At 38.4% G+C, this 22,836-nt stretch overlaps 2 protein-coding genes across 3 annotated transcripts in view; both read right to left on the bottom strand.

Annotated features, from left to right (window-relative positions):
* LY75 (lymphocyte antigen 75) overlaps positions 1-5,036 on the bottom strand; it is a 56,468-nt gene extending 51,432 nt beyond the window's left edge. Inside the window, exons 1-4 of the mRNA XM_042822148.1 lie at positions 4,921-5,036; positions 3,045-3,296; positions 1,926-1,996; positions 419-547 (exon numbers count right to left, since the gene is read on the bottom strand). The gene's annotated coding sequence lies outside the window, so the exon portion shown is untranslated. The remainder of the gene's footprint in view (positions 1-418; positions 548-1,925; positions 1,997-3,044; positions 3,297-4,920) is intronic.
* A 2,825-nt stretch (positions 5,037-7,861) lies between these two features.
* The window catches only part of PLA2R1 (phospholipase A2 receptor 1), a 37,207-nt gene continuing 22,232 nt past the window's right edge, over positions 7,862-22,836 (bottom strand). For both annotated transcript variants that reach the window (XM_042822621.1, XM_042822622.1), the window contains 16 exons: positions 21,323-21,455; positions 20,863-20,898; positions 20,216-20,373; positions 18,881-18,945; positions 18,434-18,537; positions 16,970-17,112; positions 16,139-16,256; positions 15,609-15,739; positions 14,893-15,037; positions 13,814-14,052; positions 13,113-13,281; positions 11,883-12,023; positions 11,338-11,454; positions 10,746-10,922; positions 10,062-10,091; positions 7,862-9,814 (listed from right to left, as the gene is read on the bottom strand). In XM_042822621.1, coding sequence (XP_042678555.1) covers positions 9,600-9,814; positions 10,062-10,091; positions 10,746-10,922; positions 11,338-11,454; positions 11,883-12,023; positions 13,113-13,281; positions 13,814-14,052; positions 14,893-15,037; positions 15,609-15,739; positions 16,139-16,256; positions 16,970-17,112; positions 18,434-18,537; positions 18,881-18,945; positions 20,216-20,373; positions 20,863-20,898; positions 21,323-21,455 — 2,121 coding nt within the window. In that variant the 3' untranslated portion in view covers positions 7,862-9,599. The remainder of the gene's footprint in view (positions 9,815-10,061; positions 10,092-10,745; positions 10,923-11,337; positions 11,455-11,882; positions 12,024-13,112; positions 13,282-13,813; positions 14,053-14,892; positions 15,038-15,608; positions 15,740-16,138; positions 16,257-16,969; positions 17,113-18,433; positions 18,538-18,880; positions 18,946-20,215; positions 20,374-20,862; positions 20,899-21,322; positions 21,456-22,836) is intronic.

The following is a 22,836-nucleotide window of genomic DNA, read 5'->3' as shown; positions in this document are numbered from 1 at the left end:
TTGGATATATTTGCTATGACATACCCAAACGAAATCCCTTTTTTAAGAGGAATCTAAACCTCTTACTAATCCAGGTAAATTCAGTAACCATAAATCTAAAGCAAGTTCTCAGAGGAGTTGAACCTTATTATTCAAAGTATGAAAATATTTATTAGAGCACAAAAAAGAAGTCTTGATCTTCTTCATTCCATTCCTCACAAATGAGTACTGTTACTAATGGAGCAGTTTCTGTCTTAAATTCTCATTGCGACCCATTGAACATTTACTCATTTGTATAAAGTCCAACAGTTAGACTACATTCCTCTTGCACTTAGCAACTGATCTGACAATCTGAAGTCTTCAGAAAGACAAAGTGCTAGAGGTATAACGATTTTAATTTTTACTCAGGCATGAATATTGAACGTAATTTTCATCCTACCTCTGAATCAGAATGATCCAACCACTGCCTTCAGAAGTAAGTCTTTAAGGCAACTGTAGCTGTATTGGTTAAACTCGAGCATTTATCTTTAACCTTTAGTTCCATGTTCTGCTTTTATGGCCATGAGAACTGCAAGAGAGGACATGACAGACACTGTGAAGTTGGAATGAGCAAAAGGCAAGCCAAGAATCAGAAGCAAAAGTTAGTGGAGACTCCAAGTCAGAGTGTATTTTATTCCTCTAGGAAAACATGTTTAAACATAATAATTGGACACAATAAAGCATGAACAGTGCTAGAGATCATTTTAAATTGAAGTTGACTTCATCTCATTTTTTAATAAACAATACCAGATTTTGAAAGGTTGTTAATTCCTTAATATAACACCATAACAATGCTGTAATTCAACGAGTCTTGGATAGTAATCTCATGTTTTAACCCAATACCAAACTGAAAGTACAGCTTCTTCATCCATTTGATGGCACCATATTTTAGCTCCTTCCTTTTATTGTTATTATTCTGAATTGAGAACAAAATTTCTTCAAAATTAGTTTGGAAAAAATATTTCTGGAATTTAAATTGACAGACAGATTTTTAGCAAACATGTATCTCTGTCCTTAGAAGCACCTAAACAGTGATGGAATGAGGTACTTCAAACTGTTACTGCAAAGGGGTTTTTCCACTAATAATAAAACACTGATTTTGCAATTTGATTCTTGGAGTTGAGGACTGTTGTTCTGCTGTCATTTGGCCACGTTTGTTACTGCTATTTTAGCTGCCTAAGCAATGCATGCCTACACATGTCCAAAATTCCACCTGATTTGGTGGTTTGTTTGTTTGTTTTTTTCAGCAGGACCCACAGCCTAAGGCATCTCACACAACCAGCACTTTACCAGCAGGAGTTAGGGCTGGGTCCCTGTGCATTAATTCCTGTCAAAATGCATGCATTTCCCCTTTGATCTTGAAGCTCACTGTAACATATTAAGAATCTCATTCTTGATCACTCTGAAAAGGTTGAGCTTAATGCTTTCCAATAACAATACTTTAAAGAGTCCATTTTACATAACCAGCTACAATTTAAATCAGTCCTGGTAGGGACAGGAGACTGTAGCAGCATTCTGGAAAGGGCACGCTTTATAATGACTTCATTTCATCGTTTGTAATAGCTGTCAGTACACACACAGACAAGTTGCAGCAATGCAACTAGAGTTCCAAATAATGGGCAAGCTCAGAAGGCAAGCTGCTGATCACCATATTGCCTGCTGGCTACTTCTGCTAAGCCTATAATACCACCTACAGCATTAGCAAGTCAAAAATACACACATCTCTGATATTAAAATAATTGTTACGCAACTCAGCTTTAAACCGCTTTTCTAGCAACAACAAGACTTTTCCCATTTCAGGTCTGATACCTAAAATGACAACACCCTGAATTACAGGGGAACAAAACAAAAATCAGTTCAGCATCACACGTGAGCAGTTAGTTTTAAACAATTACACATTCTGTTACCTCTGTTTTGGCAGTTGCTTGCTAAGAGCTGACATCCTGTGCTGCAACCAATGCATCAAGAAGGGAAAGATCTGCAACAGGTCAAGCAAATGGTGGAAGTTGTTACTGAATTTCTTTTCTGACCCCATCTTTGTTTTTTGAGGCAGGATTTTTATTTTCATAATCATTTTTAAAGCATCATTTTCATGTTATAATTATAGCTAAGACTGGCCACAAGTTAAGCATAAAACTGTACTTTGTTCTACTGCCTGTGTTTAACTCTTCCTTTACTGTTTGCACAACACCTGCACATGCTATACAGTCACTTCCCCAATAAGGTGGTTCTCTTGTTTCCTTGGTGGTTTTTTTTTTTTGTTTTTTTTTTTTTTTTTTTTTACATTAGGTATCTGAATATTTATCACAATACTTTCAGAATAACATTTTCTAAAGCAGAGTATAGAGTTCAATATTTCTCTCCCAGTTTACACCAGAGAAATCCTACTTTGCATTATTACAACACGTCCAGCAGGCTTACAATAATCTTTTTTTCACCTCTATGAACTATATCACACTAAATGCCTAACTTCTGCTAATGCCCTAAAGTAATTCCTGAACATTAGGCTCGTTTCAGCCTTGGGACTGCTGAAGTATGCTACAGGGAGAAAACGAGTTCTGGGCAGTTACCCATCTTGAGGCATTCAGTCACGTATACAACAAATTGTCTCCACCTTATCCTATATAAATACAAGCCACAGTACTTCTTCTCGGGAGAGATCTACACTACTTTTGATGTTTTCTCGGAATGTTTCTCATGCACAGTTCAGTCTACTCCTCAGGGGGTTAATACTTGACTAACTGACTTCCCCAGCCGGCTTTGTTCAAAGTGCAGTCATCCTCCCTAATCCAGACAACATCTATCAGAAACAAAGACCTTAAACAAAACACATTAGGCCTCAGATTTCTCTTGTGAAGTTTTGGCCTTCAGCCAGAATTTTTTTTTATTATTATTATTTTCTATGTGATCTTTATTTTTCTTTCCCCAAGCAGCAGCTAACACGGATCAAAAGAGCAATTGCTTTAGGATGCAATCATAAAAATAATAAAAATAATAAACATGAGAACTGACGCAGCACTACGCACCTTAGATTAAGCCTTGCGTGCCTGTTGTGGGTGTCCTTGTCTTTTGGGAAGGCTGAAGCTCCAGCCTTTTTCAGTTTCCATTGATTGTCTCTGTCTCTGGATTGAGAAAGAAAACCTTGGAGTGGTGTTTGGGCTCTGAAGGCTTTCTCTTAACCTCTCTGGTTTTGGGAGACGACACATGAGCATCTTTTTTTTTTTTTGGTACTCGTATATTGACCATCAGGCATCTCATCTCCTGAGTCTGTGACTAAACTGGGAACACAAAACAAATCAGAACAAAGTAAAAGAAACAAAGAAAAAAAAAATTGTTTGCACGTGTCTCTTTATTTACATTTACTGGTCATTTACTGCTTCTGGGCTTTTGCTTTATTGAGCTATTCACTCCTAGTGAGCTAAATGCCACTCACTTCCTCTATTCCACATGTGGATTTTGGGTTCCCAGGGCAGGCTGGGTGTTTTGCCCAAACCAGCTGCTGTAGTAGGTCAGTGGGATGATTCAGCTGTGCTCATTTCAGAACTGCCCCTTTCTATCACGAAGTAAACCGCAGATTAGCCAGAGGTGTTCCCCATGCCCCAGCTGTGTGAGATTTGCATCCTAAACTCTGGCTAGAAGAAAGTGGGATGAAGAATCTGCAGTTTCACACACCAGTATTTTCAGATCAGGATTACTCATGTTTACCCTGACTGAGCTGTAAAGGGACATCCAGCAGCATTCTGAATATATTCCCCAGCAGCAGTTGTGCATCTGTTTATTTCCAAACAACAGCTATCAAATTTAGCAGTGCACAGTGCTTTGGTGAGTGCCTGTTGTACAGTCCAGCTCTCCCCAAGGTTCTCTTATATTTCCTACCGTGCCTCTAGCTGTTTGCTCCTTGTTCTACCTGTCCCAGCTAACAGCAATAACTGATCCCTGTTCCCCTAATGCTTCTGCTTTCATTAGGGTTAGTTCTTTCTCTCCTATCTCCCCACACCAGGCTTGGACTCACATTAGACCAAGTGGAAGAGCAATCCATAAGTGCAGCTGAGACTGAATATCTGCCCTAAGCTTTTCCTAAGAACAAAGCAGATTTAGATGCAAATATTGGTAAAGTCCAAATCATCAACCAGACGTGCTCTAGAGGGCCATGGATGGTATAGGACAGGAGAAGAGAGCCCACACCACATCCTCCTCTTGCCATACCCAATGGCCCATGCTGTTGAGGGCTGTGCCTCTGGGCTGGGCACCCTGGCAGTGTGTGATGACAGAGCCAACGCCTGAGCAACCATTTTGGGTACTGCGTGGGGAGAAGACCCTCTCTGCTATTTATTCCACACACACATTTTAAGAGAAAGGCAGCTAGAATATCAGTAAGAACACTAGTAATTTGTTCTCTCCAAACAGAAAGCCTGCAGGATGCTCCAGCGCGTTTTCACCCTTAACTGCAAGGCACCTTACAGATTTTATAGTTGCAATATCCTGCACATTGAGCTCCATCTTCAGTATTTGCTTTTGAAATAATTTTTAAAAGTAATTCAGTTTGCCTCTTAATGATCCCCAGGACAGAATATGCAGCAGCAGCTGCAACTTGACCTTTTCTCAGGTCTTTCCAGAAAGAATCTTTCTGATGCTGCGGAATTTTATATACTAGAAAGTACAATGTTAGATCACATAAACTGGTAGGTGTCAGATTTAAGGTAGGTAACAGGTAAGCATGCAAGCATCAGCAAAAACTTCCCAGGAGAAACAAATGCAACTAAAGCAGAATTATTTGCAGTCTGTGACAGGACTGTAACAAATTAAGCCATACGTAACTGGGAACATTATTTTACTTTATGTTAGTTTTTATCTCTCCCAGCTCACAGACAGCATGCAGCATTAGGGATCTTGCTTACACACCTGAACAAAGCGTCAAGCTCTAGGATGCAGTCCCACATCAAGCGTCAGTGAAGCTGTGCAGCACAAAGCTGCTGACGAGTTAAGAATCAGTTCTTCTCTTAGCTATGTGCATGCCTGCTCTCAGCTCCCAGCAAGGGCTTTCCTGGTGCTTCTCAGCTGCAATATACACAGAGTTTATGGCAGGAGGAAGTAGCAAAACAGATTTAATCAGGTTATTACCGGGTTCAAAGGTCTATGATCACACTTCAGGAAAAAAAAATGGCCTGAATATATAGCTTGGTGGGATGACTTTCAGTATACACTGAAGAAAAAAATACAGAATGAACAAAGACTTTTTTTCTTCTCTATAGCATGATTAGAACCTTCTAAATTTCTTGAAATGAAGATCCATGTAAGAAAAACCCAAATATATACCCCAGTCATCTGAAAAACCAGTTCAGAGAAAGTTTTCCCCATTTTCCTCTGCTGCCATGCAAAGGAATGTAAATTTTAGCCAGCTATGCATTAACTTTAGTTACCTTGTATCTACAGGGTAGCCCCCTTTCTACTAAAACTATGGTCTGAAGCATTTATTTCCAAGAATCAGAATGGAGAGTTGTCTTGTTGGTTGAGTTTGAGAAAAGAGAAACAACCCAAGCAAAGGAAGCAAAGGAAAAAGCAGCAGAATTCTCACTATTATCCAGCTTCATTCTTTCAGAAGTCACTGCAGTTCAGAATCAGGTTATAAATTACCATGGTGTTACCTCCTTGGTAGCATTCCAGGTTCTAAAATCAGAATCCAAATCACAGTCATTCTGCAAAGAGATAATAGATACAGAAACAGATCGGCAGCTCTGATAGTGTGAACAACATACAGAATTATGATGCATTCAGCTTTGAGAAGCCATCACAAGACAGCGTCGTAATGTAGCAGGCAAGTTTAAGGGATACTGACATCTGCAGAGGGTTGAAACTTGGGAGTTTTTTCTGCACATTTAACTAACCTTCAGAAGGATCCCAGCAGATCCCTGTGACTTGCGAAGGGCTCACACTTTGTCATTTTGTCAGCTCTGTGTGCACCATCTACTGGCCAGACTGGGATGGCGCTTCTGAGAACAAAGCTCTATGTTAACTCAAATCATGCCAGCACAGCGAACTGCTCCTACCAGCGACGTCCTCGAGGGCTGCATCAAATTGTGAGGTTAGCACTGATCCTCAGCGTTTTAAAATCAACATTCCACTGATTACCAAAGGAAATATTATTATAGCTCAAGAAGAGTGGTTTTTTTGTTGTTACTGTTTGTGTTTGCTTTTTTTTGTTTTGTTTTGTGCTGAGGATTTTGAACATAGTTAACAAATGCGTGCAATTTAGCTTTTCAACAAAAAAGCCTGCTTACATATAAATGGTCTGTGGGAAATGTATGCCAAGATTTCATTACAGTGGGTTTATTATTACAAGAGACTGAGGATGCCTGTTTCTGCACTAAAGGAGGGGCAGCGTGATGGAAGAAAAACGTACGGGGATCTAAATTAAATTTGTGCAGCAGAGCTCAGGGAAGCAGAGCAGGTTAAGTCACACACAGTACAAAAAAGCATTTCGTCCCTACACTCCCTCTGGACCGAAGTGCACAGATCTGAAGCAGCCTCATGGTCTGTCACCCTGAGCCAGGCACAAGTGTGCACACATGCAAAGGCTAGGGAAGGAGGAGGGAGGAATGGAGAAGAGCTGTATAGCAGCCAGGAAGCAGTCTGGTGCAAGCTACCCCTCGCCCAACACTGTAACCTGGGGCAAAGCCTGGGAACTGCTGCTGGGAGACACTAAAGCTGGCAAAAGAAAAACTGCAGCCCAAAAAGTTATTATTCATGCTTTAATTTCCTAGCTGAAGTTATACAGTGAACCTCACTGCTGTTACTGTCACGGTCACTCATGAAAACGTAGCCACCAAGTACTCTGACCAGGAATGGGGTAGTGGATCTTGAATTAAGGAAAAACAAATGGAAGCTAAGGTAAAATCCACAGAATCATAGAACAGCCCAGGTGGAAGTGACCTTAAAGATTATCAGGTTCAACCTTTCACAGCAAAAGGAAGCCTGGATGAGATTGCCCAGCACCACGTCCAAGTGCTTCTTGAAACCCTACAGTGATATGAATTATCACATTCCCAAGGATATTATTCCAGTGAGTGATGGTTCTCACTGTAAGATTTTTCTTATATTTAGAACAAGGAATAGGAAGTAATCAGCAATAACATCCTTAAGTGAAGAACACCTATAATTAGAAAAGTTAAATGACAAAAGATATTTTAAAATAAACACTTACGACACTGTTTCCTCAAATCCGTTTCAGTGTATGAAGAAAACACTGCTTGAAGTACTATTCCCTTAATCCAAGATCACCTACATCACAGTCAGTTTTAACATTCTCTACTCTGATGTTAGGATTATTTATTATACAACTGTATAACTGACCTTCAGGTATATTAAAATGACTAAACATACTTCAAGAAGAATTGATAGAGTATCCATGTCAGGTTTAAAAAAAAAAAAGAAAAAAAAATACACCTTCATTAACAATGTCAAAATGTGACAGCATATGCATAGCTAGATAACAGCATAATAGCCTGATAAATGCACATCCTCTGAGACAAAATATTACATAATTTTGCAATCAAAACGCATTCTTCAAGTCACTCTGCTGCAAAAAGGCAAGATAGACACTTGTCAGTGAATGGGATGAATAGAAGATTGTTGCTTAGGCTCCTCCAGCTGAAATTTAAACAGGTGAAAGTCTCACAGGGAAGGGAGAGTTGGTCACTTTTTTTTTTTTTTTTTTTTTTTTTTTTTTGTTATATACTGATAAGATGCATCTGCAGTCTTTTAAACCACATTTCTGTATCCTGTAAGCCAGTATAGAACAATTCTAGGTACTAAATAATTAAGAAAAAAATAACCTTATACATAATTATGACATGAAAATACATTTATTTGGTCATATCTAAAGAATTGCTACGTGAAATCTAACTGGAAAGAAGTCATACATTCCCCTGTATGTGCACAAACATTGCATTTGGTCTTAGCTGCTTGCTGAATTTTCACAAACATATCTCCATTTTAGGGTTCCTGCACAGTTTTTAGAATGAGTCACCCCATAACAAACCAACCAACACGACAACATGCACAGCCCTTCATAGCAGCTTTTAGAGATGACTAATGGCACAGTTATTCAATACTCAGGTAACTCTTTGTGATCGGCAATTTGGCTTTCCTTTTTTTCCCACCTCACAATAGAAATAATTTAAAAGTCCTCCATGAAAGGTTTTGATATTTTCACAGAAGTAACTGGAAGACTGGGAGTGTGGGAATCCATAGAACCATCCACCGCCGAGAACCATGACCTGAATCTGTAGGTCTTGCACAGTCATTAGCCAGGAGAACAACTGACCAATGAAAGACGGTATTAGCACCATTAGCACCTTGATATCACCAGAGAAATGTGGCCCTTGAAGGTGGGCAACGTGGGATTACAGGAATTGGGTGAGGGAGGGCAGCACCCTTTGTCAACTGCAGATGTGGCTCTCCCTTGTATCATCCTTATGTGTGGAGAGCAGGGTCTCAGAAGAACATACATAAACACTGCTTGAAGTTGCACTGTAAGTGAACAGTAAAGCAGTTTATTATCCTAACTTTAACAAGATTCATATAATGTTTTCCTTCAAACAGATACTGCTCCAAAGCACCTTTGGAAGAGGCTGATGAGATTCAGTTTCTGAAATGACCGAGGTGAGAGATAACATTGTTTCTCTACAAGTGCACCAGAAGTATCTCTACTGAATATATTAACTTCAGGACGACAATATCCACATGCTACTGTATCTCAAGCCAAAGGTATTTCATAATGTAAACTAGCCATCATGGCAACACTGACACTCCCAATCAAAAGTAACCTCATCTCAGCAAACTTGGAAATCCACCTGCTAAGAATCCACCGAATGAAAAAGTACATTCTATGGATGGAATAGGCATTAGGAAGAACTACTCCATAAGCCTTGGAGTAGGTTTCAGAGCTCCTAAATTCAAGGACAAGTTTTAACACTGGTTTATGAGCAGCTCTTTTGGTATGAAAATAAAAGCCAAGAGGCCCAAACCTTCCCAAGGGAAGAAGCTGCATAGAAATGTTCTCTGCTTGGGGGCACAGACATGACTGCTCCATGTGAGCAGTCTGAGATTTGGGGTATCGGAACATTTTTAGTTTGCAGCTTTCCCCATAGAAGCCAATTTCCCCATGGCTCTGTGCATTCTCACCACGTTCTACTACAAAGCATAAGAGGTCCAAGTGCAGCAGCCCCTGCACGCTCCCCACTAGGGTGCAAGGACTCCTCCAGAAGCACATGCCCTGAGTCTCCTGAGAAGGGAGCACAGACCCTCTGCCACCAAGGAAGCCTGGGTCTGGTGCCTGTGAGAGCAGGTGCGACTGGTGCTCAGCTCCTCACTGCTCGCTTTGTAAACCTTATGGAACAAATTCACAAGAAGGGAAAGAACAGCGGCTGCTGCTTCGCTGCTCTTCCAGCACCATGTAGGCATTCTGACCACCAGCTAAGACGTGGAGCTGGTCTTGGACAGCAACTGGCTCACAAAAACAAAAACACTGTAGGACACGGAATTTAACACAGAATACATAACTGCTTGGTTCTCCCCACTGATTAATTGTCATCTTTCTCAAAATCAGAAATGAGAATACTTTCTTCCAGAGCAGGAACATCAGAATTAATCTGTGGAAAATAGGCGTTTCTGACCCACAGTATTCTGCTGAAGAATCTGTTGTTCTGTTTGTAGAGGCACCACAGAAAAATGGAAACAGCAGCCAGCATCACAAACGTTACGAGAACAGCCAGAGCAGCAAGTCCAGAGTAGGATGCTGAAAGGAAAAAGCAGAGACTGTTATTACACAAATGCAGTTATAACCACATATAATTTTAAGTACAAAAATTCAGATGTTCCACATAAAACACCATTACTCTTTATATGTCACACATTTTAAATTAAACTTTTTTTCCACTATTAAATGAGATCTCATGAAGTATCACCTCAAAACATGTTATTGCTCCTTACAAAAAGTAAAATAAAATAAAATAAAATTTAGAAAGTAAAAAAGAATAACTTACATTTTTCAGAGGGTTCTGCCGCATTAAGATCTGAAATAGAACCCAGAAACCCAGAACTGTCAGAAAATTATCCACAGTACTAACAAAATTTAGCATATACACTCAGTGTACCACTGATACTCAGAAGACAATCTATTCAGAAACATGCAAGAGCCAGCTGTTCTTTGTTGAACTTTACCCATGTTAATAGGATTACAATAGGCCAAGTGAAATATGACCTAGCCTACTGCCTGTATAAAATCACTTAAATTTAGTGGAATATATTAACAGGCATTGTGGCATAGATGAGCAGCAGCATTTATCCACTGCAGAAAGCACATATACGTAAGCAGAAGTGTGCAGCGGTGGATGAACCAAGCTATTGGGTCCAGCAGTGATTCTGGCACTTTGAGTGGACTCGGAACACTTCAGCTCCCTCACGTACATATCTCTTCTTACTGCTCATTACAGCTGCCTATACCAAGGGCTCTGCTCACATGCACAAGAGAAAGTTTGTCACAGCATGCAGTAACAAAAGAAATGCCCAGGCTCCTCAGAAGGCTAACCTCACCGGTTTGTTTTTCATGGGTATTTTCTCTAATAGGAAACAAAAAGACTATTTAAATGAAAACTAAGCGAGCAATAAAGAAAATATAAAACAACAGTTGTAAGAACATGATCAGTTCCTTCAATGGAAGCACGTACCTGCATTCTTTTTACAAACAAATCCCTTTATTTCTCTGCATGGAGATATTTGCCATACACCATCCGCAGTCCTCAGGCTGATACAGAAATTCCCCTTAAGATGATCAAATTCAGGCTCCCTGATGCCCCAGTTAGAATAATTTAAGGGAGAGCCATCAGACCAGGAAACCGTTTCATCTAAGGGCAGAAGTAATAAATCATTGTAAAATGCCATTGTGTTTTGATAAACAACTTCTTCAGTTGAACTCACCTTCACATGCATGTTCACAATACTGTACAAAAGCAATGCCAGGCTACTACCCTGTTTGACTACTATGTTCCTTTCTTTGTTGAATACTTTAAAAACATAATGCAGTTGACACAATCCATACAGCTTCTTCAACATGCCAGTAAAGGCACTCACATACATGCACATATACTGACTATTCAGAATCCTAGTACAATCACATCCTTTTAGTACATTGTAAGCAAATAGTAAACAGTGAGAACAAGAATCTCAAAAAGTAACAGTATTTTGTAAGATGGTTATATCAGCATTAAAAAAAAAAAATCCTAGATTCTTACGTTCAGTTCTCTTCCACATAAAACTTACTGTCTGTAACATGCAGGACGTTCAGCCAAACCATTTTCACAGAATAACCAAAACTGTGCAACTCCTCCAGAACGAAGGCATTTTCATCTTCATCTTTGATAGTTAGAAGATTAGATCCTACAGATTAAACATAGAACAGACTTCTTTTTCAAGCAATTCACGCTATTAAAATGTAGCATTGCATTTCAAAATTTGGTATGGAGAATCTTGTTTGAAAATGTTGAAAAGCCTGCTTATGCTTTATTAGTTCTGAAGTTTGCAACTAATAATACAAAACTGTTCTTACTTGATTTCAAAACAAGTTTGAAAGGGGATAAATACATTTTATATCTTACACCAGAAAACAGCATTTTCATCAAAAAAGACCATTTATTGATATACATTGCCTTTGATTTCATAGTTGGCTTAATGGGCTCCAGTAGTGTTTTCCTGAACCAGAGGAAACACTTGCTGTGACTTCAGTCATTTCAGAAAATCTGTGGTTTTTTTTTTTTTTTTCTAACTATATCACAATTACATTTTGTAGCTATAAAATAGTCACTTACCTTGATTTCTGCACACTTCATATGCAGCATCAAAACTTGTGCCCTGCAGAACGGTGTTAAAGCTGTAGCAACTGTTTTTGAATTTGATCCAGGGAACATGTTTTTCTGAACATAAGCCTTTATACTCAATGAGTTTCTTCTCTGTCATAGAAGAAACAGCAAAGTTTTATTGGCACAACAACATACACATTAATATAACATTCCACATGTTGTTTTGGAATAATGCTAATAAGCACTCTATTTAATTTATGTCTCTATTTTTCAAAGAGAAAATCTAGTGGCTGCATATACTTGTACTAGAACTGCAAAGCTGGTTTTAGTTCAGATGAAAAACCTTGCAGGCTTGCAACAGTGCTATAAAGATATTTATCTAACAGTGACACACAACAGGGAGAGAAGCATCATATGGGCACTCAGGGCTACCCAGCAACTCCCAGAGGCTGGGGATTTCCAGAGGCTGCAGAGCTTCTCTCCACAAAGCCACAAGGATAACTGAATGCCAAATATCAGGGCACAGAGGCAGAGTAGAGCTTCCCATCAGAATTCAGCACTCGACCTCTCCACTGTGCAATGCACTGTGCCAAGAGCCCTACTGATTTGGGTGACTGCCATCATGAAAGCAGGATGTTGACAAGGACTCTGCAGTCCTGGGCTGAGTAGAGCTGTATACCTGAGTTCTGTGTTCCAAAAAAAAGAAAAAAAAAAAAAGCTCAGGTAATGAAGAGCTTTGCAAGAAACAAAATGTATCTCAAGATGCAGGAAAATATTCTCATCTTCAGAAAAAATGTTGCAGTCTTCCCTATGCAATCAATGAAGTTGTGACTAACTTTTCACTTTGTTCCAAAAGATTCACTTTTCCTATTTCTCAGTTAACTGCAATAAACAGAATTTACTTCCCTTCACACTACTTTGTTAATAATCAGCATTTTTCGCAGACAATATAGCATTCACTGAAGAGGGAGTTTCCTTGCACCTGTTTCTTTCCCACTATAGAAGTTCTTCCCATTTTCACATAGCCTAGATCTGGTGGCCAATACTTAATGGGGAAAAAATAAAAAGGCTTCGCAAATAGGAGATACAGAAAGGGGGGGGGGGGGGGGGGAAAAAACACTTTTGAAGGAAGCATCATCATTGTTTAACCTCAAATGTTAGTTTTCCTTTCATATACTGCCACTATTACTACACACATTTGCAGCTGCACAGATGTAAAACAAAACCTAACTGACTTACTGGGCGGCACATGGCAGACTGCTCCTGGCAGAAGTTGTTCACAGCTTGTACTCTTCCAGTGCCCTGAGGCATCCATATAAACACAGCTGCCCAAGGCCTGGGACTCATCATCTTCCCAGAAGGTAAACAAGGATCTAGTCCCATCTGACCACTCAAAATTAAGCCCATTCTGCCAAAACAAATTTTAAATTATTTCTGTTTGGTGCCATACTCCTTTCCACAGACATCTTAATCAGGATTCCTTTTACTTCTTCCTTAGTGCTGGGCAGTTTCAAAGATCCTCTCAACTTTTTTCTAGGAGAACAAAAACTACACCTAAACTGCTGTTTTGTATGGTAGCTGAATGTCTGGGTCATTGAGTGTAAGTGACTATTTGGTCCATAAAGCTGCTCAAAATGAAATTTAAATTCAATACTGACATTAGAAGAGTTTTTTTTTCTTAGTGTTTTTTGTTGTTGTTGTTTTTGTGTTTTAGTATTTTCTATGGCTTTCATTTTCCAGTACTGCACCAAAGTAGCACTCATTAAATTTATGTATCATGCTGCAAAATACAGCAAGGAGGCTGATAAAAGCTCAAGTGGGTGTTTAATTTCTAAACATGAACTTCCTGTGACTTCTAATTAATGACAGAGCTCATAGTTTGCTACTGTAAAAGCCTAATTTAGAATAAGGGATGCACTGACAGTAAACCCATTACGCACATCTGCGGTGAAAAGCCCGATCCAGTGGTTGTATCCCAGCCGATTCACAATGATTGTGAGGAAAGCCTGGTGGTACTGATCTGCAATGCTGACCAGCTCAGCTCCATTTGCCATGCAGGTTTTTAAAGCTGCAGACCATGTCAAATTCCCACGTATTAGGGTATATGTTCTGTTTGCATACTGTAAAGTATCTGGCACAGGGTACATTTCAGATGCATTGACGATATGTCTGGATGTGTCTGTTGGAAACAAAGAGGGTTGTTAAAGATTTTATTTTTTAAAACAGACAGTTCAAAGACAGTTGAAAACCAGCTTCATTTATTCCACACAGTAAGTTTACTCCCATTTTTCCCCACAATTGTGCCTCGTGATAAATACGTCAAACATAGCTGTGGTTTGCAAAAGCCGCATAAGAGCGGGCCAAAGCTTGCTGGTTCGTCTTATTTACTCTGTTGAGCCTCTTGTGGAGAACAGCAGGAACTACTGCCTCCGTTGACAAAGACCTTAACTACAAGGTAGCAGACAAAGCTGCATCACATAAGACCACCACTGTGTCCATACAGTCCATTTTGATGTGTGCTGCTGAGCACGTTGCCATGCCAGTACAGGAAAAATACATGAGAAGAAAAGCCAGCCTACACCTGATTGGCCAATTGGCTGTTCACAGAAATGCATCTTCCAAAGTCTCGTCTGATCTGAGACTGCAAATCCAACAACAGAATATTTTCAACAGAACTATCTCCAGCTTTGCCTTTTGTAATTTCATGCTGTTACTTTGCTTGCGAGGACAGACAATGTGAAATGTAATCTCTACATCTGAGATATGCAACTGAAAGCTCAAAGTTAAGAATCAAATTTAACTGCAAAAGATTTTTTTGAGAACTTACTTCTACATCACAGCTATTGATTTATTTAACTGTGTAAAGCTTGTCTGCTGAAATAGCAAGTGAAATTGCCTATAAAGATCTTTTTAGCTCCTGGTTTTATAGACACCTATAATAAGCTACTTCTAGGTAAAAATAAACTGAACTCAACAACAGAACAAATGAGAACAGAAGGAAACCAGACCAAATGCTTACCCTGCCTTTTTTGGCAGACAAACCCATAATTTTTCTCACAGTTTTCTAAGTACCATTTTCCCGTAAAATAAAAATTAGGGTTATTTGATACCAGTGTACAAAGTGGAACTTGTTCTTCGACGTAGACACTGTTATAACGCGGTCTCTGCAATCAACATAGAACCTTACATTAATTGTTAAAGATACCATGTAAAGCAAGGGCATACTTATTACATTAAACGGAGAATAATAGTTAGCTGAAAGGCACTGTTACAAGTTGTTAGGTAGAACAATGAACGTTCCCATAAATACCACTTGGAATAGTAGCCTCATAGAAAAAATGTCAAAAACGTGCAATGAAGAAACTAAAACGTTAACTAAAATACTGACAAATATACCAAGTCAAATATAGTATACTAAAATTTGACTAAAATGTGAAATTCATAATATTACTTTGCTCAAATCTAGTATAGGATGTCAACCATATAGCTTAAACTGTGGTGCTTGAAGAGAATTTCAGAAGATGTGACTATAGCTATGTACTGCATAAATAATTGTCTGGATAGTGTCTTTCTGGCAACTACTAACTATACCCATAAGGTTGTGTCCACAGTTGTTTGAAGTTGCAAAAATTAAGAGAAGCTGGTATAGTAAGTTAGGCCTTGTCTTTATGGCAAGCATGAATATTGTGGATAAAACAATTTCTCAGTGTCCTTAAAGCCCCCAGAAATACTTACGTGCACTGCTTCAATTGGAGACCAGTTGGAATACCTTGGAGGATTTTCATTCATCCATTTTTCATAATCATCACCCTGGAAAGCTATCCAAACACTAGTTTTGCGACCAAATAGATTCATTGTTATGAAAGCTGGAAAATGAAACAAGATTGAAGTATCAAGCATATTTAATTGGTAGCCAGTTAGGGATGAAGCTGAAGTCTCTTCCAACACATTAAAGTGCTGAAAAATGAATTGCCAACCAGTGGCTTTATCTACTTACAAGAAAGTAAGAACGTGAAAAGCATTTCATGATCATCCAGCTATAAATTCAGTAAAAATGATTAACTTCAGTTGGGTTAGTATCTAGCCCAGTAGAGAAGTCTTCAAGAAATTGCAACAGTAGCTTGAACAACTTAAGAATTACCGATTTGTTTATAGCATTGCATCCCTGAGTGGAATTGCATGATTTTTTTTTTCTAAATCTGTATCTATTATTAAACATTTCTTCAAGGATGAAATTTTATTTGAAAATATTTTTGGCATTCTACCTTGTTCCAGTTCATCTTCAAGGGAAGCGAGGGACCCATCGTACCTACTGCAGAATGTCTGTGCAGAGTACCAGCTCCTCAGGTGCTCTGGATCCTTTGGAATTTGTATCAAAAAACACTGTTTCAAAAGAAAAAAAAAAAAAAAAAATAGGAGGCTTATTTTGTTTTTCCTTCCACTTAAAAGCTATACCAATTAATAAGAATGTTGGGTCCACAGCCTTAAGCAATGCCCCTTGGTTTAAGTTTATCCTTGTAGTGACTGCATTTTAATGCTGGGATAAACCTGCTCACTTCAGGGAACGTTTCCATGAGGGAACGTACATATTTAAGAGAAGTCTGGTGGAATAGTTGCCTTTCAACCTTCAATCACAAATAGACTTCGGTGTTATTAATCAAAGATAATTACACATTTGAAACCATATCTTTAGGCAGCAATTAGGGAACTGCTGAGTACACTAAATGGTTAGAGTTCTGTTTTTAGGCCAAGCAAGACTTAAAACTGTAGAAGTATCAAAGGAGAGAGACAGCACAGAATAAGCACGTTGATGCATTTGCTATCCAAAAGCCTAGGTAGCTTTTGCATAAATGAGCATGCATTTCCTGGAACTAAAGTAAAACATTGACAGCTTAAGGCAACTTCTCTGTGCAAAGCTAATGAACTTTTCTATCACTTCTCTATCACATTCATGTTTATGAATATCACTATTCATAAAAACGAGTTCCCTGCTTTCAGAAAGGAAGAAAACCTTCAAATACCAAATATCAAGTCCAAATTTTCTGTAACAATGGAATTCATTTTGAATAATTAAGCAGCAGGAAAAAGTGTTTTACTTTAAATCCAAAGTGCAGCCAGCCCTTGGGACACATTCCTTGTGGGTTCTGGTCTTTTGGAACCTCTTTCTCAATTTTCCAAGCATTTTTACGTTTACAAATACAGGGAAGAGAAACAGTACAGTTTTCATCATCCCAGAGTCCTATGTTAAAAAAAAAAAAAAAAAACACATTTAAATATTTACCTGAGAACAGAAAAGGACTTTTTCTTATCTGCTCAATTATTGTGAAAAGTATCCTCTTTATTGGTTGAGTAAGCCATGATTCTACAGCAAATATATTTGGACATAACACATTTCTGTGCATTTGATGGCCCACAAGTCTCATATTTTTATTGACAGTTTGGTTTCATTAATCTAAAAACATTCCTCCACAACGAGTCACATAATACATTGCCTATCAACACATATTAAAAAAATTAGTTGAAAAGAAAACGTACTGGAATTATACATTCCAGATAAAGTGGTTTGACCCTTTTTCATTGAAAATTGCTGGCAAGACCACCAGGTACTGACATCAAATGCTGTCCTGCTGAGAAGGAAAACACATAATTCAGCAGAACAGAAAGCACTCAAACTACTGATCAGATGCCCTCTGTTGGTGGGTGATGGGATAGGGGGAAGTATCATGCAAAACAGAGACTAAAATATCTGTAAGCCTCAAGCTTTTGAAAGTTATGAACCAAAACCCCAAGGTGATGTGTGGGTTAACAACAATAGTTTTTAGCTTTTGATGTTGGCATTACAAGAATGCAGCTTTGTATTTGTGAGGAGAAATTTTTAAAAAGTTACATATTTTTTCAAGAAACCTGACGTTCACATTATTATATGAATCACAGATCTTCAGAAAACAGAGACTGAGAAATGATTAAAAAAAAAAAAACCAAAAAACAAACAAACAAAAAAAACCCCACAGATACTGGCAGCACTATATTGACATATATTTTTAAATTGCAGTAGCAAAAGAGAAATCTTTGTGAGGGTGTAGAGGCTAGCACCATCAGGTAACAAAACATGGTACCCAAAATCCCTCCGCATATTGGCTATGAGATTAAAAATAAGATAGAAACCCAAGTATTTAAAGTTGTTCAATAATATAAAAACAGTTCTTGAACAGAGGAAAATTTGCTGCTCAGTCCATATGGCTCATTTGGTTACAAGAAAAGTGACTGTGAAAACCAGGAATAGAGTCTTAAGAAAGACTAAAGATTCAGTACCACTGGAATATTTATATTTTGACGTTAAAATACTAAACTTTTAATATACTTCTAAGTTCTACTGTCTTACTCTTTGAGCAAATTCATGATATCTTAATGTTCTTTTCTTAACCATGGAAGTAGTTAAGCAATCTGTAACTGTGTAACAGGACTGTATACTTCTTCAAAGCAATTGAAAACATATAATCTCCTTTGGCCAATAACAACCAATTCACAACTCCTGCCACAAAAAGAAATATAAAATAAACCTGTTTGTGATGAAATGAAGCCACATCTTTTCCCCGGTTTATGCAAATATCGATCTCTGCCTTCATTCCAGTTCTGGTATGTTATTAGTGATTCATCCTTCCAGCTGCACAGAAATGTTAAGAGTGTAGTTACATTTTTCCCTGTTGTGATCTAACAACACAGACCCTATTAAAAGGTGTTTTTAATCAGATACAGGGTAGAAAGTGCCCATTCTTCAACTTACTGTTACAACAAACATGTTGATAGTCACGTCTTTGGCTTAAATCTTTTGAACCCCTTTCAGAGAAACAAATGAAGGGTAACATATTCTGAGTAATATTTATATGAGAGCCAAAATTGTCTTTTGAACATCCAACTCAGTCATCAAACAGTTTTGGTCCATCAAACTGAATGGTACTTGTAAACAAGATGTGCCAAGTACAAACCAGAGCAGTTGAAGCTCTTACCGAAATTCATTGCTGATGTTTTCTGCGTGCAATCCAATCCACCAGTGAACATCACTATCCGACAGCTACAAAAAAATGTTTTGCCATATGTTTTGATAAGAGGGCAACAACAGTTAAATATTAACCAACTCCTAAAAATCAGGCCCTGCTCAGAGTCAGATGAATAGTATCTCCTTTGGTTTCTGGTGTAAAACACGTGCTAAATCCTGCCTGTCTTAGTTTGTGACTACTCCCTCCTGACTTCAGCAAGCATGTGTGCAAAACACAATATAGCCTCCATTTTCCACTGGATTACTAATGCACATTCTGTAAAATTAGAATATCTGGCCTGGCAATGACTGCAGTCTTAAGCCAGAACTAAGAAAAATAGACATTATTAAAATTATGAAGTACAAATATTTTCTTTTAGTATTGAAATGCTACTGATTTCAATGTTTCCAGAACATTTTCTATGCAATTTATATTGATTCTTACAGCTCATGTAACAGAGATGCAATTCAGAGGCAATGTTATGATCACGAAAGTCCTAGACTTCCAGTAGTAAAAGGCAATGTATTATGGATAATTCACAGAAATATTGTCATTTAAACAGTCACTTATTGCTGCTGCAGTGACATGACACTGATTTAAACCATGAACGAACTTTGCTTTCAAGAGTAGTCTCTCAACAGCCACACTTCAGTAGTCTTTTGGAAAGTCAACAAAGGGAAAAAAATTTCAAATGTGCAGGACATCATAAATGCTACCCTACCATTTAAAGGCATTCTTTTTTCCTTCAGAAAGGGTGGAATTGTAGCATACGTTGAAGCAGCCATGCAGTCCTTACAGTCAGGATTTTATCAGCTAGCAGTATACAAAGCAATACCAAATTTAGAATACATACATTTCTGATGAAGAATAGCCTAAGAAATGTTGTCTGGTGTGGTATATGCCAATTGAATTTGGCTTTCTAGTCATAGCACTCAGACTATGGATTACAATTCTTAAAGAAATAGTGAAAAATATGATTTTAAATTCTACATGAAGAAATCTCTATGAAATTTTCCTGACGGCATATACAAATTCCATCCAGACTGCTGATGATTATCCTTAGCCCTACTTCCACAGGAATCAGTTAGAAACATTTAGGGACACACCTGGCTAAACTGGGGAAGGCAGCATCTCATACTCTGAGATGAAACTTAAAGGAAGTTAACTTAGTATAAAATGCAAATAGAGTAATCTTGGCTTTCTCATCATAAAACGCTACAATATCCACTACTTCAGTTACAAAGCTGCTTTTGAAATATCTCCTGTTAGTAAATAGAACTTTAAAGAAGTATTCTGATTTGTTACCTTCTTAATTTTATTTTCAATAAAAGCTTGCTCCTCTGCAGAAGTTATTGTTGCCATTTCACTACGAAGCCAGACACAAATGAACTCATAGGTGTCCCAGTCTGTAGGATTCACGTGAAAAAGATACTCTGCTCCCTGATAGTATGACCATGGCAGTTCTAGAAGACAAGAGTCAAATCCACGCAGGTGTAAAACCTCACTGCAGTTCACATTCCTTGTAACAAACTCAGCCCACTTCCAGCTACTTGGCACAGGTCAATATCCCACAACTAGTAGCAGAACTATATTTGGGATATCAAATTATGACAACAAACGGAGAACTGAGTAAATTTCAGCTCTACATTATATCCCATGTTACTGTATTAACAGGGTTGCCTGGACTTTATAAATACAAAGGCAGTTTCAATGCAACTGAGGACATCGAATTCCTGTGCCTACTACTGACAAAATTCTTTTACCTAACATAAGCAGTATTTCAGTGTTTCTATAGAAGAGTGGCAGATTTTGTTCACCAACAAGATTTGACAGCATTACGTAATGTAAATTTTGCACCTTAAAATAGTTTAGCTATTTTATTTTTACCAATACATCGAATTACACCTCCCACTGATAATATCTCAAGATGCAGAAAAATAAAATTTCCATACCAGCTATGTACCAATCTGGATTCTTTGGTTTAACACCTGCAAAAATAAAGATATTAGATCAAGAACTGAGAAGAGATATTGCTCTGAAATTGCTTTACTGACACAGTGAGAATTTAATCAAAATCTTGAAGAATGTAGCTATTTTCATCCAGAGGCAAAAGAAAGTTAAACACGGCATAAAATAAAAATGGCCATACTTAATAAATAACATTTTTAGCAACTTTTATAAATCAGAACATAGGTTAACTTCTAGCTTGTTGCTGATCATTGCTGTCCATGCTATGGCAACTTGTCTGCACAGATCAATCATGGTACCTGGCCAAAAAAAAAAAAAAAAAACCAACAGAAGCACGTAGCTTTGCCATGATTTCACACATAAGACCACGGGCAACCTTTTAGATATTTTTTCTTGTCTCTTCTGAATTAAAGATAGAGCAGTGTAAGTTAATTAAGGTTTCACCTTTTGGTATTTTGCATATCCATTCACGCTTTTCATTGCAGTGTGCTGGAAAAACTGTTCTATTTACTTTGAATACACCACAGTTTCTTGAGTCATCTTCAACATACTTGCTCTCCAGAAATGAAGCTACAACCTGAAAATAGCATACTTGTAATCTTTCACCAATAATTCAAGATTAAGCATTTCAAAATCCTATTACGGAGAAAAAGGAAGTGTATGAACATGCATATATGATAAGAACATGAAACGTAATTTCCAGACCAGGAAACCAGTGAAACACCTAAATTATGGTGGTAAAACCCTAATAATGATAATCATGTTTTTGTAAAGCCTTATTCAATTTCCCGTCTTCTATTAGACTCCATCTTCGTAAAAAATAAAATAAAATTCATTGCATGAAATCTAACAGTTTTTTTGGACATGATTAGCAGTGGTTGTCCAAACCTTTGTTTTGGTTCAGCACTTTGCATGACTGAACTTTGCACTCGCATTCTGCAATTACTTAAATAATGATGGCAGAGCTGACATTGTTCGTAAAGACTGAAAACCAATTACAGTTTAAAAACTGATCCTTTTGCATAATCCAAAATCCACACGCTTGTTCAGAAAAGTTTTAAAATGCAGTGTGACACATCTTGGACTAATCAGAACATGCTTTGCAGGAAAGCAAAAATTCAAAAAACTTCATAATCCTACCAAATTTCTTCTGTTGTTTTGCAACTCTTCTGCACAGGTGGCTCTAAAAATAATGTAACAAGCATTTCATTTAACTGAAGAATCACAGAATGGCCAGGAGTGGAAGGGATCTCAAGGATCATGAATCTCCAACCCCTCTGCCACATGCAGGGCAATCAACCTCCCCATTTAATACTAGACCAGGCTTCCCAGGGCCCCATCCAACCTGGCCTTGAACATCTCCAGGGACGGGGCATCCACAACCTCTCTGGGCAGTCTGTTCCAGCACCTCACCACTCTCTCTGTAAAGAAATTCCCCCTGACATCCAACCTAAATCTCCCCTCCCTCAACTTAAAACCATTTCCCCTCATTCTGCAGTTACCAGCCTTTTCAAGGAGTTGATTCCTCTCCCCTCTGTAGGCTCCCTTTAGGTACTGAAAAGCTGCAATGAAGTCACCCCGCAGCCTTCTTTTCTCCAGGCTGAACAAGCCCAGCTCCCTCAGCCTGTCTTCATAAGGGAGGTGCTCCAGTCCCTGATCATCTTTATGGCCCTCCTCTGGACCCCTCTCCAACAGCTCCCTGTCTTTCTTGTACTGGGGGGTCCACACTTGGATGCAGTATTCCAGATGGGGCCTCACAAGAGCCGAGTAGAGGGGGACAATCACCTCCCTGTTCCTGCTGGCCGCCCCTCTTTTGCTGGAGCCCAGGATACCATTTGCCTTCCAAGCTGCAAGGGCACACTGCTGGCTCATATTAACTTTTTCGTCTATCAAGACCCTCATGCCCTTCTCCATAGGGCTGCTCTCAAGTATGTGAATATGAAAAAAAAAAAAAAAAA

The sequence above is a fragment of the Centrocercus urophasianus genome, unplaced genomic scaffold (assembly GCF_019232065.1).
Source record: "Centrocercus urophasianus isolate 14NV4802_14NV808 unplaced genomic scaffold, USGS_Curo_1.0 seq_20, whole genome shotgun sequence".
Taxonomy (NCBI): domain Eukaryota; kingdom Metazoa; phylum Chordata; class Aves; order Galliformes; family Phasianidae; genus Centrocercus; species Centrocercus urophasianus.
The sequence above is the reverse complement of the archived record's forward strand: the minus strand, read 5'-3'. Positions and strand labels throughout refer to the sequence as shown.